Below are 18,522 nucleotides of genomic sequence, written 5' to 3'. Positions count from 1 at the left end.
ATCCTTAACTTTAAGCCTTTTAGAGCTCGTTAAACTTCAACTTAAAAGGGTGGTTCACCCATATTTTTTGTTGTCTAATTCGATATTATATTGAGAAACAATGTTTCTCTCAAATACCTTGTGTTGGCAATAGTGCCTGTAACAGCAGACTGCTGTTCCCCGCTCCGGTGACGTCACGTCAAGTTCTGCACACGTCACATCAGTGCAGTCGGCTGCAATCTTCCTGACTCACTGAGCTGTGGGTGGTGTTTCACCGCTTGTCACAACCCATCTGCTGCCTCCTCCCTCACAGCACAGCGCGTCTCCTGCTTGCAGTGTTCTGCTGTGAGGGAGGAGGGAGCAGGGAGCAGATGGGCTGTGACGAGCGGTGAAACACCGCCCACAGCTCAGTGAGTCAGGAAGATTGCAGCCGACTGCACGGATGTGACGTGTGCGGAACTTGACGTGACGTCACCGGAGCGGGGAACAGTGGTCTGCAATAGCACCTCTCACAAGCACTATTGCCAACGCAAGGTATTTGAGAGAAACATTGTTTCTCAATATAATATCGAACTAGACAAAAAATATGGGTGAACCACCCCTTTAAAAATGGGAGTAATTTTGACCAGGGGTGACCAAACCTTTACATGCCACTGTACCTCTAACATGTGGTTTACAGAAGATGGTTGCCCCTATAATCCATGTACAGAAAATAAAATTCCTTTAAAGAGAGTAAGTCAGCTTCAAAATGGCAATAAAACTGCCTAAATGTTTATGTAGAGGACTTAGCCCTACATTTACTATTTACATCATACTAGGCAAATATATTTTAAGTTCATATTTTATTAAAAAGCAACTTTTATTTGATATGCAAATGAGAATGCTTCGGTGCACCCTTGGCCTATGTCTTAGATAACCGTCACACCCTCCTTATAGTGATTAACTTCTCTCTGAATCTGAGGGTAAGTGCTGGGACATCACTTCACGTGTTGGCGCCTGCACATTGACACTGGATTAGCTTGAAGCCGCATGACAACACACTCTCCTCATTCAAGCTGCTCGCTACACATACGGACGCATCGAGGGAAGGAGCCATGCGTCAGTACGTGCCCAAAGCTATATAGTGTGCACACACGCACAGACATAGTGAATATGCCACCGCACTCATCTAATGTCAGTGTGCAGGCACACAAAATTATATGAAACAGCTTTCCGTGTGACATATCATTCATTATAAGTCAGCGGGTTTATTAGGCAAATAGGAGGGGCTGAAGTTCACCAAAACACCCTCATTTGCATGTTAATTAAAAGTGGATTTTTAATGAAATATTAAAAATTCTTAGTATGATTTATATAGGGAACCAAGTCATATATAAATGTTTAGGCAGTTTAATTCGAGGTTACAGACTCCCTTTAATAAATTTGCTCAGAGCCAGTTCCTTTAATCTCTGTTCCCCATGCTGAGATCTGGTCCAGATACTGCTAGAATCGACCCCAATACAAGTCATATACGGATCCAACACGTCTTAGTGGCAGCCATAAACTTCAACTTGTCTAAAATATTATGAAGGACCATAATGAATATATGACCGTTCTCAATGCCATATTTTCTGTAAACAAGTAGAAACTTACCATTAGAACCTTGTCCATGAAGAATTCTTTCCCTGGACTCCCATCATTGTATTTTGTGTCAATTGCAAAACACAAGAACAGGACGTCTACCACCATTTCGTAGATGGAGAGGAAGCAGTGTGCGACTAGAAAGGCGAACAGGCAGACGATAATGAGCGGCAATACCCATACTGTGTAGTCCCTCTGGTAGTTGAGCAGCAGAATGCCTGCCAGCCCAGTGGCACTCACAATCAAGATCTAGAGAAGAAAACACAGAGCAAGGTTACACATACGCCACATGATGAGTGTCCTTCCATTACGCAATCATGGTATAGCTTAGAATAGTCTCCCGACAGAACCATGGTGACACCACCAAGTGGCACATATGGCGCACCGTGTAATCTTAGCAAAACCATGTCGGGCCAGTGGGTGGATTCACAGCACATATCCTTCAGGAATCAAAATTTCAAGGCAAAAAACAGTTAAAGGGAACCTGTCACTGGATGTTTATAATACTCGCCTAACAGTGGGTGCAGAGCAGACTGGTCGGATGGGCGTCTCTGTTCTCTGGGTCCGCGCCTCCTCTTTCGGCCATCTTTGTCCTCTTTCTGAAGCTAGTGTGGATGGTGCGTTCTACGTCATATACACAAGCAGACATTGAGGTCCTTTGCAGGCGCACTATGATCTGCCCTGAGTAGGGCAGATCAAAAGTATTGCAGTGAGCCTGCGCGGGACCTCAATGTCGGCGCGTGTAGAGGACGTATAACATGTAGAGCATTGCCCTTGAGGCTGCTTTCACACCTCCGGTTTTAGCAGAGCCGGCCAATCCGGCTCTAAAACCTATGCAATGGATGCGGCGACAAAACCGCATCCTTTGGATACGTTTTTAACATGCGGCCCGTCCGGTTTTTGCCGCTTGCGGCAGGCTACTGAGCATGCGCAGTGGAAAAAAACGCATGCGCCGGCCGGATGCGTTTTTTGCCGCAGGACGCCGCATGCGGCATCCATAGGCATGCATTGCAAATTTTGCCGGACAAAAAAACGTGCCAGGCAAAGTTCCATCCAGCCGCCGCATCGGCTAAATCTACCGCATGCGGCAAAAACCAGATGGAACGGAAGCCCATGCGGCACAATTCGTCACTAATGGAAGTCTATGCAAAAAAACCCGCAACCGGCGGCAAAAAAAAACCTTAAGTTTTTTCTGCAAAGTGCCGTACAGGAAAAACCGGATGTGTGAAAGCAGCCTTAGGTGAGTAGTATAAACATCCAGTGACAGGTTCCCTTTAAATATAAAAATGTTACTTTATTCAGCTTAGAAAATAACTGCGCAGAATGAGGTTTGTGCCCTTTAAAATACATAAAGGTGCATTAAAAGTCACCAGCAAAGGGCACAAACATAATGAAATCCGCAGCAACAAATGACATGTCTGCTTCAATTAATGCATTTTACAGCCGCTAGGTTCTGAATGTGAACATTGGGAATATGGAAATATATACACACTTGGCCAATATCACATTGATTTACTACTGAGGCTATTGCATTTATCAACTTGCTTCTTAAAAAGGGAACAGTGGACCATTTGACAAATGTCAGTGTCAGTTCATGGCAGGCTGGTTTACTGATCATTTGTGATTCATGCACCGCAGAAAGAAAAACAACATAAAGTGCCTTTCCTTGGTTTCAGTCTTTGAAGACGACAACATCATTTATCACACAAGGAGCCTTTGTCACAAGGCCTTTTCTCCAGATGACACCCAAATATACAGATCAGACATAGCTATTGGTGAGTGAGCCAGAATGTGACAATGAGAATATTTCCTATTATAATCTAGTCGTTTCAGCACCTCTTTATATGCTCAAGGGTATGAGTGCATGATGTCTCTGAGGTGGATGCCACCTTGGATCTATCAGAAAAACTGCAGCAAAATCTAAACATAATGCACAGTATTCTTAGAATGGTATTGCTGTGCACATATTCAGCGCTGTGCTATGTCTATAACTCGCTTCAAGGTTTGTGTAAGGTACACAAAACCGTTCAAATGCATACTAGCATTTCAGGCTAAAAAGAATGTACATTTCCACAATTACAGGCCCGGGTCTCTTAAGGAGAGGCACATTATGGAACTATACAATATCTAATACTAGTAGACAAGTGACAAACGCTGCCATCGGTGTGAAGGATGGGTGAACTTATCTAGAGGTCATTCCCCGCACTCCGGATAAGTATATGGAATTATCTGTCCTTGGATCTACGCGCGGCTGCTGATGGCATCAATGATCAGCGGGAAGCTTGGACGGAGATTTCACATGTTCACAGCTGGAATTCTGGGTATCCGATACACAGCCTTTCCAGACTCTGAACTTTATACTTCAGGGAACACGACAATGTGCTTTCAAAATACTAACACAAAGGGAATGTTTTATCACAAAATGACCTCAATCAAGCTTTATACTTTTTTTTTTAATAAAAATGATAGCACTTGTTTTAATAACAATTTCTGAAATTTTCAGTCTGAACACTAAAGCGGGCTTTACACGCTATGATATCGTTAATGATTTATCGTTGTGTCACATTGTTTGTGACGCACATCCGGCGTCATTAACGATATCGCAGTGTGTAAAACTTAAGACGGATCTGAAACGATCGCAAAAGAGGGCAAAATCGTTTGCCGCGGAGAGGTCGTCCTGAAATAAAAAAGTTTTCTGCTTTTTAGCGATGTTGTTCCTTGTTCCTGCGGCAGCACACATCGCTGTGTGTGACACCGCAGAAGCGACAAACATCTCCTACCTGCGTCCACCAGCTATGCGGATGGAAGGAGGTGGGCGGAATGCTCCGGCCGCTCATCTCCGCCCCTCCTCTTCTATTGGACGGCTGCCGTGTGACGTCGCTGTGACGCCGCATGACCCGCCCCCTTAGAAAGGAGGGGGCTCGCCCGCCAGAGCGAGGTCGCAGAGCAGGTATGTGCGTGTGACGTTGCCGTAGCGATAATGTTTGCTATGGCAGCAATCACCACATATCGGCAGTACAACGGGGGAGGGTGTTATCGCGCTCGACATCGCTAGCAATTACTAGCGATGTCGCAGCGTGTAAAGCCCGCTTAAGGCTAATATTAAGCAGAAACTTCCTGCTCTGTAGAGATCCATTTTCAGTAGTCATCTCATGATCAACACAATCACACATAAGGCTATGTTCACATCGCATTTTACCCTCTCACATCAGTAGCTCCACTGGGGATTAGGTCTGAAGTACCGCAATATGGGATTACAGTGTATGTGCTGACGTATGCTATGGAAGTATCGGAATATAAGATTAAAATGTATGTGCTGATGTATGCCATCGAAGCACCGGAACATGGGATTACAGTGTATGTGCTGACGTATGTATCGAAGTACTGGAAAATAAAATTAAATTGTATGTGCTGATGTATGCCATCGAAGTATTGGAATATGGGATTACAGTGTATGTGCTAACGTATGCCATTGAAGTACGTGTGTGCTGATGTATGCATCGAAGTACCGGAATGTGTGATTACAGTGTATGTACTGACAAATGCTATTGAAGTACTGCAATATAAGATTAAAATGCATGTGCTGATGTATGCCACTGTAGTACAGGAACATGGGATTACAGTATATGTGCTGACATATGCCATCAAAGTACCATAGTATGGGATTACAGCGTATGGTGCCGATGCATGCCATCGTAGTACTGCAATATGGGATTACACTGTATGTGCCGATGTATGCTGTCGAAGTATATATGTGCTGATGTATCCATCAAAGTACAGGAACATAGGATTACAGTGTATGTACTCACGTTTGCCATTGACGTACCGGAATATAGGATTATAGTGTATGTGTTGATGTAGGTCATCAACGTACTGGAATATGGGATGAAGTATATATGCTGAAGTATGCCATCAAAGTACTGGAATATGGGATCACAGTGTATGTGCTGACAGTGTTGATGCAGGCATTTACATTGTCGAGTGCATCTTGGAGCATGCCACAAATATGCGTAGAGGGCTGAAAATGATGTCAGAGTTCACAGTAACTCCATCCATATCATTACAGTCAATGGACCGGTCAGTGCATATTATTACAGGGCAGGATAAGGAGGTAGTATGGGAATGGGAAAGGCTGAACTTGTGGTTAGTGAGGAGATTCAGGAGAGGACAAGGTCTTTAATACAAAGGGAAGAAAGGCATCTGGAATAGAAGGGAGTGGTCAGCTGTGACAAAGGCAGAGAACAGGTCTAGAATAAGAAGTATAGAAAAGTGTGTATTAGCTTTGGCAGATAGTAAGTCAGTTATAACGTTGATTAAGGTGGTTTCAGTGGAGTGGTGGGGAAGGAAGACAGATTGTAGGTTTTAGGGTTGGTATAAACATGGCAGTGAGGTTGGGGAGGTGGCCAGATGGAATGGAATCGAATGCATAAGAAATGAGATGTGCGTTAGAGAGCAAAATAGCAAGTTTTTCTTCAGTGCTGGTGGGAAAGATAATTGTGGGGCTATACACTGTGTGCAGAATTATTAGGCAAATGAGGATTTTTATCACGATACTTTTTATACATGTTGTCCTACTCCAAGCTGTATAGGCTTGAGAGCCAACTACCAATTAAGTAAATCTGGTGATGTGCATCTCTGTAATGAGGAGGGGTGTGGTGTAATGACATCAAAACCCTATATAAGGTGTGCTTAATTATTAGGCAACTTCCTTTACTTTGGCAAAATGGGTCAGAAGAGAGATTTAACAGGCTCTGAAAAGTCCAAAATTGTGAGATGTCTTGCAGAGGGATGCAGCAGTCTTGAAATTGCCAAACATTTGAAGCGTGATCACCAAACAATCAAGCGCTTCATGGCAAATAGCCAACAGGGTTGCAAGAAGCATGTTGGGCAAAAAAAGGCCCAAATTAACTGCCCATGAATTGAGGAAAATCAAGCGTAAAGCTGCCAAGATGCCATTTGCCACCAGTTGGCCATGTTTCAGAGCTGCAACGTTACTGGAGTATAAAAAAGCACAAGGTGTGCCATACTCAGGGACATGGCCAAAGTAAGGAAGGCTGAAAAACCACCACATTTGAACAAGAAACATAAGATAAAACGTCAAGACTGCGCCAAGAAATATCTTAAGACTGATTTTTCAAAGGTTGTATGGACTGATAAAATGAGAGTGACTCTTGATGGGCCAGAGGCTGGATCAGTAAAGGGCAGAGAGCACCACTCCGGCTCAGACGCCAGCAAGGTGAAGATGGGGTACTGGTATGGGCTGGTATCATCAAAGATGAACTTGTGGGACCTTTTCGGGTTGAGGATGTTGTGAAGCTCAACTCCCAGACCTACTGCCAGTTTCTGGAAGACAACTTCTTCAAGCAGTGGTACAGCAAGAAGTCGGTATCGTTTAACAAAGACATGATTTTCATGCAGGACAATGCTCCAATGGCCAGTAAAGGTCTAAAAGATTAAAAAATAATGGCATGCCCCCTTTGTCCACCTGATCTGAACCTCATATAGAACCTGTGGTCCCTCATAAAATGTGAGATCTACAGGGAGAGAAAACAGTACACCTCTCAGAACAGTGTCTGGGAGGCTGTGGTGGCTGCTGCATGCAATGTTGATCGTAAACAGATCAAGCAACTGACAGAATCTATGGATGGTAGGCTGTTGAGTGCCATCGTAAAGAAATTTGGCTATATTGGTCACTAATTTTTTTAGGTTTGTTTTTGCATGTCAGAAATATTTATTTCTAAATTTTGTGCAGTTATATTGGTTTACCTGGTGAAAATAAACACGTGAGAAGGGAATATATTTGGTTTTTATTAAGTTGCCTAATAATTCTGCTCAGTAATAGTTACCTGCACAAACAGATATCCTCCTAAGATAGCCAAATCTAAAAAAAACAAACAAACACTTCAACTTCCAAAAATATTAAGCTTTGATATTTATGAGTCTTTTGGGTTGAGAACATAGTTGTTAATCAATAATAAAACAAATTCTCTAAAATACAACTTGCCTAATAATTCTGCACATGGTGTACATTGGTCTGTTATACAGAGGAGTGGTCGACCTTGTTTTTGAAGTGTGCGGCTATGTTTTCTGCAGAAATGAGGGCGGTCAGAGAGGGCAGAGGTGAATGGAGAAGGGATGTAAGTGTTGAATAACTGATTTGGGTTGTGGGATAGAGAAGATATGCATACGTCCAAAGCCCGTTTTCCAGAGTGTCAGGCATAAACTGTGACCGAGTCACTGACATAAGGGTAAAACGTTATGTGAACGTAGTCTAACACATCCATGTGCAGCAGTCATCTCATTCTAATTACAAGCAGAATTACCTGTGTATAAGAAAAGAACAACCATTCACATTTGCTTATGGTCACAGGCATTACCCATTCACCACCAGCAGGGGGAAACACATCATTGGTGTAACCTGTGGAGGTGCGCAGGAAGCCAAAGATAAGGGGGCGACTTCCACAGCAGGTGGGATTGTGCATTATAGTGAGCGATTGGTCTACAAAAGGTCCTCTTCTGTCTGTGGCCGCCTGGGTACAGTAGTTACACATATACTCATCTGTATATAGACAAAACAAGTCCTCTAGTTTCTGAAGGTGCTGTAGTTACCTTCCCAAGGAAGAGCACAAAATCTCCCACCGTGTTGATGGTAGCAACTCTCAGAGCATTTTCCACAAGGATAACAAGGGCGTCTTTTGCAGATGTGCAGAAATTTGTGCTGTTGATTGCGGTGGCTGTATATGCGTTCTAAAGAAAGAGGACAATACACAGATATGCTGATCATACACAAAAGTGATAAAACATAGGAAATGTATAGAGACATTCGTTGCACCAAGCATAGAAGAGAAATGAATACATGGCTGGCTTTTATCATTTTTTGGTGCTTGATGTCTTCGTCCAGACTGTTTTCTCAGGGAATGTCAATGTTCTTGGGAAGCAGATCAACATCCCCTACTCTGGCCAGACTCCATCATCAACATAGAAAAATCATGTCCCTTTGTTTGCTTGAATTACATTGAGAAAAGACGTGTGTGAACATACCCTTTTTTGTGAACGAATGGTTCTCACCTGATTTAAATATGTTAGGCACTTTTCTAGACACCAGAGGCAGCAGATACAGGATTTCAACATACAGCGGGCACATGCATTCTCCTGGAACATGAACCAGATATATACAGTCACTTACAGAGACTTCTGCAGTTGTATTTTCATACACTGAGGTATAGTACGTACATTATACATGACTGACAAAGACGTCTATATATTGGTGGCCCCGAATGTAAAAAACACATTATAACACTGGAGATTAGCAAGGCAAAATGTAGCAAGAATTGTGGCATAAAATACACCAAATTGGTCTTTCATGACTAGCACTATAATTATGATGTATTTTAGAGCCTCAATAAAAAAAAGTCGTGGGTTAACATGAGACAAGGAGCCAAAACTGCAACAAGTCTGGCACTAAATAAGACAACTAGCACCTGGTGCAAACTTTGAACAGGACAGGACAAACGGCATGAACCACTGGTAAACTGGCGCGTTTTAACACTGCCTAAGAAATACAGAGTTTGGATAAATCTGCCCCATGTGGTTATGGGATCAGTTCCTAGACTGTGCAGTTTTGACAATGTAATGTTTCATCTGTTGTCAAAGTGCCAGCTGGCTTTGTCTCTGACTGGTGACATGCCATCTATTATATTACCTAAGTTTTTATGAAAGGGAAGCTTTAAAGGGGTTGTTGCCTTCAGATACTGTTCGACCCCGGGTGCAGTTTGTTACAACATAAACTGTGCTATACTCACCTTAGCAAATGTCTGCCGCTGCTCACGGTGTTGGACTTTGGCTAATATCAAGTCGGCCGACAATCAGTAAGCCAAGCGGCTTTATAGTGTGGACGGAACGTCTAGTTCAGTGTTGCTCAGCTCACTGATTGGCTATCGCGTTGTTAAGATGCCGCAAATGTTAGACACTGGGGACAGTGGCAAAGGCTCACCAGTAGACCTGGGTAAGTTGAGCACTGCCCGATTTCAGGAATGTGCCAATTATCAGTCTGTGTACTGTAGTTTCATTACAAAGAGAGAGAGAGAGAAAGACAGAAAGAGAGAGAAAGAAAGAGAGAGAAAGAAAGAGAGAGAAAGAGAGAGAGAAAGAAAGAGAGAGAAAGAGAGAGAGAAAGAAAGAGAGAAAGAAAGCGAGAAAGAAAGAAAGAAAGAAAGAGAGAGAAAGAAAGAGAGAAAGAAAGAGAAAGAAAGAGAGAGAAAGAGAGAGAGAAAGAAAGAGAGAGAGAAAGAAAGAGAGAAAGAGAGAGAGAAAGAGAGAGAGAAAGAGAGAGAGAAAGAAAGAGAGAAAGAAAGAGAGAGAAAGAAAGAGAGAGAAAGAAAGAGAGAGAAAGAAAGAAAGAGAGAAAGAAAGAAAGAGAGAAAGAAAGAAAGAGAGAAAGAAAGAGAGAGAAAGAAAAAGAGAGAGAAAGAAAGAGAGAGAAAGAAAAAGAAAGAGAGAGAGAAAGAAAGAGAGAGAAAGAAAAAGAGAAAGAGAAAAAAAAAAAAAAAAGAATCCGGATCGTGTACCGGTAAGTTTGGGTCCGCTCAACACTAATTACAAATCAGTATGAGATTATCCCTGGTTGATTAGGCCTCATGTACAAGGCAATCTGAGTAATCGCACGGCCAGTACTGATTAGCAGCTTGCTGACAATGTACAATGCACACAGGAGGATGCCACTGAGGAGTGTGGGTTGGGTTACACAGGGCTCAACATTCTGATCACTGCTACAGCGACAGCAGAGAAAACAGGGATGCGATCAACGTACACTAAGGATTCCAATAAGTAATACATCGCTGGAATGAGGCTCTGCTCCTACCCCATGCTGCTCTCCTAATACATAGAAAAAAACCTGCTGACAGATTCATTAGGCCACCAGCACCAAGTTTTCCACTTATCATTGTTAAATCAAGCTGGTAACTAGTGGCCAGTCAGACGTTGGGTGTGCAGTGTGAGGTCAGGGTAATGGCACATAGGCAGATGACTGTGCACACCCAAGGGCACAGCAGCCGCCAGTGATATGTGTGACTCTTCATGGTGGGAGGAAACAGAAGGACTATCGGGACCATAAATGCGTTTCTATGGGCGTGATATCGGCTGGGTGGCCTGGACTGCTCAGTAAAAATACACGCCTGTCAGACTAATTAGCATATGCAGGAACAAAAGATAAAAATGCTGATCTTACATTTATACAAGCCACTTTCCCTTAACATTGGGGTTGCTTGCAAAGAGCATTTAATGACAAATGCAGCACTGTAATTAGTTAATTGGGGTAAATCCTGCCATCAGTTTCCCTTTAAAATGGAGATTTTTTTTATAAAATCCAAACTGTTTTTACAATCAGAAAGAGCAGCACTGATGAAATACATCTGGTCACATACACCACCTCTTATTTACCTTCCCCTTGAGCTGGCTATGAATATACATGAGGATCATCCGTGGGATTTTCACAAGAGTAATAATGAAGGCTCCCTTGGCCACTGTGCCAAGATGGTATCGAAGGAGTCGATTCACTGAAGCCAGAATAGGTGTAAATGGGAGGTCGTTCTTGTTTCTGCAAACAGAATATATACTTAGAGAATAGCCTCTCGTATCTCTCAGGTAGGGCAAGTACAGCTGAAACACTCACAGTCAGAGACTGGCTCTACCATGATGGTGACTATGACAGTGTCTACGCTAATGTAACACTCCTCATCGGTTTTCACTGATATAGAAAGTCTATAAAACCACATTACCTTGTGAAATAATAGGTGACTACAGCTCCCGCAATGGTCATCTGCTGGCAGGCTAAAATAAATTCACTGATCCATATCAGCCCAACTAAGTGATACCACCACATATACTGCAAAGGACCATTGATCTTGAATTCAACAAATCCTTGCTCGTTCGTGAATGGATCACCTGAAAAGAGAAGTTATATTCAGTGGTTAAACCATAATAAATAATGACAATTTTATCTATAGAGCACCAACATATACTGTAGCACTTTACAATTCAGATGGGTCATGTACAAATAATACCAGACATTACCGAGTAACATATAAATAAACTCAACAATGAAAACAAGAGTGAGGATCTAAGCTTCTAACTATAAACAGGGAAGTACAAAAGGTAAAAGATACATGTCGTGTATGATCCAACCCTCATTATAATGGATAGGGTAAATCAAATACAGCTGCATGAACCAATCACCAACCAGTATCTGCATGTGTCCTAATGTGCTGCACAAACAAACAAGCAGGGGGCGCACATTCCAGCAGGAAAGTAAAAATGTGTACATAAAGATACATATAGTGGAATACCCCGATTTATAGAACCAACCAGTCTAGGCATATAGTAAAGAAATCACATAGGGAAAGACACAGCGGTCAAGGCGATATGATAATAAATAATGCCATATGATAAGACAGAATGGAAAGAAGGGAATTTTGTTTACTTACCGTAAATTCCTTTTCTTCTAGCTCCTATTGGGAGACCCAGACAATTGGGTGTATAGCTACTGCCTCCGGAGGCCACACAAAGTATTACACTTAAAAGTGTAACCCCTCCCCTCTGCCTATACACCCTCCCGTGCATCACGGGCTCCTCAGTTTTGGTGCCAAAGCAGGAAGGAGGAAACTTATAAATTGGTCTAAGGTAAATTCAATCCGAAGGATGTTCGGAGAACTGAAACCATGAACCAAAAGAACAATTCAACATGAACAACATGAGTACACAAAAGAACAAACAGCCCGAAGGGAACAGGGGCGGGTGCTGGGTCTCCCAATAGGAGCTAGAAGAAAAGGAATTTACGGTAAGTAAACAAAATTCCCTTCTTCTTTGTCGCTCCATTGGGAGACCCAGACAATTGGGACGTCCAAAAGCAGTCCCTGGGTGGGTAAAAGAATACCTCGATAAAAAGAGCCGAAAACAACGGCCCCCTCTCACAGGTGGGCGACCGCCGCCTGAAGGACTCGCCTATCTAGGCTGGCATCTGCCGAAGCATAGGCATGCACCTGAAAGTGTTTCGTGAAAGTGTGCAGACTCGACCAGGTAGCCGCCTGACACACCTGCTGAGCCGTAGCCTGGTGCCGCAATGCCCAGTACGCACCCATGGCTCTGGTAGAATGGGCTTTCAGCCCTGAAGGAATCGGAAGCCCAGAAGAAGGGCAGGCTACAAAAAAAATCGGTTACTTGATCCACCGAGCCAAGGTTGACTTGGAAGCCTGCGACCCCTTACGCTGGCCAGCGACAAGGACAAAGAACGCATCAGAGCGGCGCATTGGCGCCGTGCGAGACACGTAGATCCGGAGTGCTCTCACTAGATTTAGCAAATGCAAATCCTTTTCATATTGGTGAATTGGATGAGGGCAAAATGAAGGTAAGGAAATATCCTGATTGAGATGAAAAGTGGACACCACCTTAGGGAGAAAGTTCGGGACCGGACGCAGAACCACCTTATCCTGGTGAAATACCAGGAAAGGGCCTTTGCATGACAGCACTGCAAGCTCTGACACTCTACGGAGTGAAGTAACCGCCACTAGAAATGCCACCTTCTGCGAAAGACGTGATAGAGAGACATCCCGCAGTGGTTCAAAAGGTGTTTTTTTTTTTTTTTTTGAAGAGCCCGTAGAACCATGTTGAGATCCCAGGGTTCCAGCGGACGCTTGTAAGGCGGGACTATGTTGCAAACTCCCTGCAGGAACGTGCGGACCTGCGAAAGCCTGGCTAGACGCTTTTGAAAAAACACGGAAGCGCCGAGACTTGACCTATGAGGGAGCCGAGAGACAACCCTTGTCCAACCCGATTGAAGGAAGGAAAGAAACCTGGGTAAGGCAAACGGCCAGGGTGTAAACCCCCTCTCAGAGCACCAGGCTAAGAAGATCCTCCAAGATCTGTAATAGATCTTGGCGGACGTTGGTTTCCTGGCCTGTCTCATAGTGGCAATGACATCTTGAGACAACCCTGAGGACGCTAAGAGCCAGGACTCCATGGCCACACAGTCAGGTGGAGGGCCGCAGAATTCAGATGGAAAAATGGCCCTTGAGATAGCAAGTCTGGTCGGTCTGGGAGCGCCCACGGTTGCCCCACCGTGAGATGCCACAGATCCGGGTACCACGACCGCCTCAGCCAATCTGGAGCGAGGAGAATGGCGTGGCGGCAGTCGGACCTGATCTTGCGCAACACTCTGGCAGCATTGCCAGAGGAGGGAATACATAAGGCAGTTGAAACTGCGACCAATCCTGAACTAAGGCGTCCGCCGCCAGAGCTCTGTGGTCCTGAGACCGTGCCATGAATGCCGGGACCTTGTTGTTGTGCCGAGACGCCATGAGATCGACGTCCGGCGGTCCCCAGTGGCAACAGATCTCTTGAAACACGTCCAGGTGGAGAAATCATTCCCCCGCGTCCATGCCCTGGCGACTGAGGAAGTCTGCTTCCCAGTTTTCTACGCCCGGAATGTGAACCGCGGAGATGGTGGAGGCTGTGGACTCCGCCCACAGCAGAATCCGCCGGACTTCTTGGAAGGCTTGATGACTGCGAGTGCCGCCCTGGTGGTTGATGTACGCAACCGCCGTGGCGTTGTCCGACTGTATGCGGATCTGCCTGCTGTCGAGCCACCGATGGAACGACTTGAGGGCTAGATACACTTCCCTTATCTCCAGAACATTGATCTGAAGGGAGGACTCTGTCGGAGTCCAGGTTCCCTGAGCCTTGTGGTGGAGAAAAACCGCTCCCTATCCTGACAGGCTCGCGTCCGTCGTGACCACAGCCCAGGATGGGGGCAGGAAGGATTTTCCTTTCGACAGAGAAGTGGGGAGAAGCCACCACTGAAGTGAGGTCTTGGCTTCCAGAGACAGAGAGACGTTCCTGTCCAAGGACGTCGGCCTCTGAGAGGACGCAGATGAAATTGCGCAAATGGAACTGCCTCCATTGCTGCCACCATCTTCCCCAGGAAGTGCATGAGGCGCCTCAAGGGGTGCGACTGGGCCCGTAGAAGGGATTGCACCCCTGTCTGCAGCGACCGCTGTTTGTCCAGCGGTAGCTTGACCATCGCTGAGAGAGTATGAAACTCCATCCCGAGGTACGTTAGTGACTGGGTCGGAGACCAATTTGACTTTGGAAAATTGATGATCCACCCGAACCTCTGGAGAGTCTCCAGAGCAACGGTCAGACTATGTTGACAAGCCACCCGTGAGGGTGCCTTGACTAGGATATCGTCTGGGTAAGGGATCACCGAGTGGCCATGAGAGTGTAGGATCGCTACGACGGATGCCATGACCTTGGTGAAGACCCGTGGGTCTGTCACCAGGCCGAAAGGCAGTGCCACAAATTGAAGGTGTTCGTCCCTGATGGCGAAACGAAGGATGCGTTGATGCTCTTGAGCGATCTGCCATGGAGATAGGCATCTTTGATGTCGATTGATGCTAGGAAGTCACCTTGGGACATCGAAGCGATGACAGATCGGAGGAATTCCATGCGAAACCACCTGGTTGTCACATGTTTGTTGAGCAATTTGAGGTCCAAAACGGAACGGAATGAGCCGTCCTTTTTTGGCACCACGAACAGATTGGAGTAAAAACCGCGACCGCGTTCCTGAAGGGGAACGGGGATCACCACTCCTTCTGTTTTCAGAGTGTCCACCGCCTGAAAAAGCGCAACGGTCCGTTCGGGGGGCGGAGATGTTCTGAAAAAAACGAGTCGGAGGACGAGAGCTGAACTCTATCCTGTAACCGTGAGACAGAATGTCTCTCACCCATCGGTCTTGGAAATGTGGCCACCAGGCGTCGCAAAAGCGGGAGAGCCTGCCACCGACCGAGGATGCGGTTTGGGGTGGCCGACGACCGCATTAATCTCAGCCAGAGAAGCTGAGATAGCTTGGAGTGCCCTCACGGCTGCGAAGGCCGGAGCAAAAGATGCGCCTATGGCTTCATAGATGGATTTCATCATAAGCTTTATTTGCCTGTCAGTGGCATCCATGAGAGATGAACCAACTGCCACTAATACTACGGATCTAGCCGCCAGTCTGGAGACTGGAGGATCCACCTTGTGACACTGAGCCCAACCCTTAACTACGTCAGGGGGTGAAAGGGTAACGTGTGTCATTAAGGCGCTTAGTAAAGCGCTTGTCCGGAAAGTTCTGTGCTTCTGGACAGCCTCTCTGGAGTTAGAGTGATCGAAAAAAACGCACTCCGTGTACACTTGGAAAACCTAAACTGGTGTTTCTCCCAATGTGAAGCCGACTCCTCCATAGGAGAAGATGGGGAAGAGAGGTCTAGCACCTGGTTGATGGACGCTATAAGGTCATTTACTATGGCGTCCCCTTCAGGTGTATCCAGATTGAGAGCAACGTCAGGTTCAGAGTCCTGAGCTGCGACCTCCGCTTCATTCTCCCGAGAGTCGTCAAGCTGAGACCCCGAACAGCGTGATGAAGTCGTGGAAGGTTCCCAGCGAGCCCGGTTAGCCTGTCTGAGGCCGCGGTCCGTGTCGGAGTTCTCACCGTGGGATCTGGGTGTTACCCCAGGAGCCCCAGTTGTACCGACCCAAAGGGGCCTGGGAGCGATGAACTCACAGCGCCCTGGCCCTGTGTTACCGGTCTGGACTGCAAAGCTTCCAGTATCTTAGCAGCCCCTCTGTTCATAGACTGGGCCATGGAATGTGAAAGCGACTCAGAGAGTTGCTCAGTCAAACGTGCAAACTCTGTCCCTGCCATCTGTGCAGTGGAAACCAGTGGTACCACCTGAGCCAAGGGTCCCACCAGTGTCGGAGGCTCCGGCTGAGTGAGTGCCCCAGGGGCCATGCATTTGCAATGATAGGTGGAACCTGCCGGCAATATAGCCGCACAAGAGGTACAGGTTGCAAAGAAAGCCTGTGCCCTGGCACCCTTACTGTTTGCGGACGACCTGCTGTTGTCACCTCTTAGTAATCAGCGAGGGTATATAGCCAAAAGCAATAGTGCTGCCGAACAGTGAAATCATATACCATATAAATATATATATATATATATATATTATATATATATATATACACACTTCGGCACCCAAGGGTGGCCAGCACCCGATTGGGAAACTGGTGCCCCACAGTGCACAGTGAGGAGGTAAGAGGATACCAAGTATGCTCCAGCCCTCACTGCCGACGTCCATTCGGCCGTCCCGTCGTTACCCCTGACTGGCAGGCCCGGGAACGGGAGTATATGGTACTAGGCCGCAAGAGCCGGGGACTAAAGTTAAAAACGCGGCTGGCAAGCAGGCGCGGTCGGCGCGGTAGTCCCGGTCTCACAAACCACACAGCAACCGCTGCGGCGTTTGCAACCCAGGTGCTGCATGCAGCGTCCCCAAAGGGGACACAGAGTACCTTATGGATGCAGGGCTCTGTCCCTGACGATGTCCAGTCTCCTGTCCGTCAGAATCCCCCAGGGGCTGTGGATGGAGCCCGGTCCCAGTGCATGGCCACCGGTTAGGAACCCCCTCTCCCATTAGCTGCAGAGCACATTCTGAGATTCTCCACCGGCAGAATCATACTGAGAGCCATATAACAATGGCTGCCGGCGTTCCGAGGGGAGGAGGGAGCCGAGGGCGGAACCACAAAAGTGCGGGAATCTGTGCCCCATAGTGAACAGTGAGGGGGGAGGAGGACAGCGAAGTGTGCTCCAGCCCTCACCGTCGGCGTCATACCGACCGTCCCGCCCTTCCCCCTGACTGGCAGGCCCAGGGGCGGGAATGTAATATACTAGGCCGCAAAAGCCGGGGACTAAAGTAAAAACCGCGGCCGGCAAACAGGCACGGTCGGCGCGGTAGTCCCGGTCAAAAAATCCACACCGCAGTCGCTGCAGCGTCTGAGGCCAAGGTGCTTCATGCACCGTCCCAAAGGGGACACAGAGTACCTGTAGATGCAGGGCCATGTCCCTGACGATACTCAGTCTCCTGTCCGGCAGATTCCCCCTGGGGCTGCGGAGGGAGCCCGGTCCCAGTGGCTGGATGACCGGTTAGGATCCCACTTCACCCAGAGCCCCTAAGGGATGGGGAAGGATAACGGCATGTGGCTCCTGCCTGTGTACCCGCAATGTGTACCTCAACCTTAACAGCACCGCCGACTCAGTGGGGTGAGAAGGGAGCATGCCGGGGGCCCTGTTAGGGGCCCTCTTTTCTTCCATCCGATATAATCAGCAGCTGCTGCTGACTAAAATGTGGAGCATTGTGTGAATGTCAGCCTCCTTCAACACAAAGCATAAAACTGATGGGCCCGTGATGCACGGGAGGGTGTATAGGCAGAGGGGAGGGGTTACACTTTTTAAAGTGTAATACTTTGTGTGGCCTCCGGAGGCAGTAGCTATACACCCAATTGTCTGGGTCTCCCAATGGAGCGACAAAGAAAGTCTAAGGCTACTTTCACACATCCGGCTTGAGCTCTGCGGCTCAATCCGGCTGTGAAAGCTATGCAACGGATGCGGTGAACACACCGCATCCTTTGCATAAGTTTTTCCTTTGCGGCCAGTCCGGTTTTTGCCGCTTGCGGCATGCTACAGAGCATGCGCAGTGGCAAAAACCGCATGCGGCGGCCGGATGCGGTTACTGCCGCATCGCGCCGCATCCGGCCGCCATAGGCATGCATTGAAAAATGCGCCGCATCGGCCGAATGCGGCGCGATGCGGTTTTTTTTTGCCGCACGAAAAAACGTGCCAGGCAACGTTCCATCCGGCCGCCGCATCGGCTAAATCTGCCGCATGCGGCAAAAACCGGACCGAACGGGAGCCCATGCGGCACTAATTAAAGTCTATGCAGGAAAATCGCAACCGGCAGCAAAAAAAAAACGGTTGCGATTTTCCTGCAAAGTGCCGGAGTGTGCCGCATTGCAAAAACCGGAGATGTGAAAGTAGCCTAAGACCTCACCTATGGAAAGACAAGG

At 46.8% G+C, this 18,522-nt stretch overlaps 1 protein-coding gene across 1 annotated transcript in view; it reads right to left on the bottom strand.

Moving 5' to 3' along the window:
• The window catches only part of SLC44A1 (solute carrier family 44 member 1), a 147,304-nt gene that overhangs the window by 20,922 nt on the left and 107,860 nt on the right, over nt 1-18,522 (bottom strand). The window contains exons 8-12 of the mRNA XM_075351063.1: nt 11,376-11,541; nt 11,038-11,194; nt 8,668-8,751; nt 8,209-8,346; nt 1,612-1,848 (exon numbers count right to left, since the gene is read on the bottom strand). Coding sequence (XP_075207178.1) covers nt 1,612-1,848; nt 8,209-8,346; nt 8,668-8,751; nt 11,038-11,194; nt 11,376-11,541 — 782 coding nt within the window. The remainder of the gene's footprint in view (nt 1-1,611; nt 1,849-8,208; nt 8,347-8,667; nt 8,752-11,037; nt 11,195-11,375; nt 11,542-18,522) is intronic.

This window comes from Anomaloglossus baeobatrachus, chromosome 1, assembly GCF_048569485.1.
Source record: "Anomaloglossus baeobatrachus isolate aAnoBae1 chromosome 1, aAnoBae1.hap1, whole genome shotgun sequence".
Classification (NCBI taxonomy): Eukaryota; Metazoa; Chordata; class Amphibia; order Anura; family Aromobatidae; genus Anomaloglossus; species Anomaloglossus baeobatrachus.
Note: the sequence above shows the minus strand (reverse complement) of the source record. Positions and strands in the feature narration are given on the sequence as shown.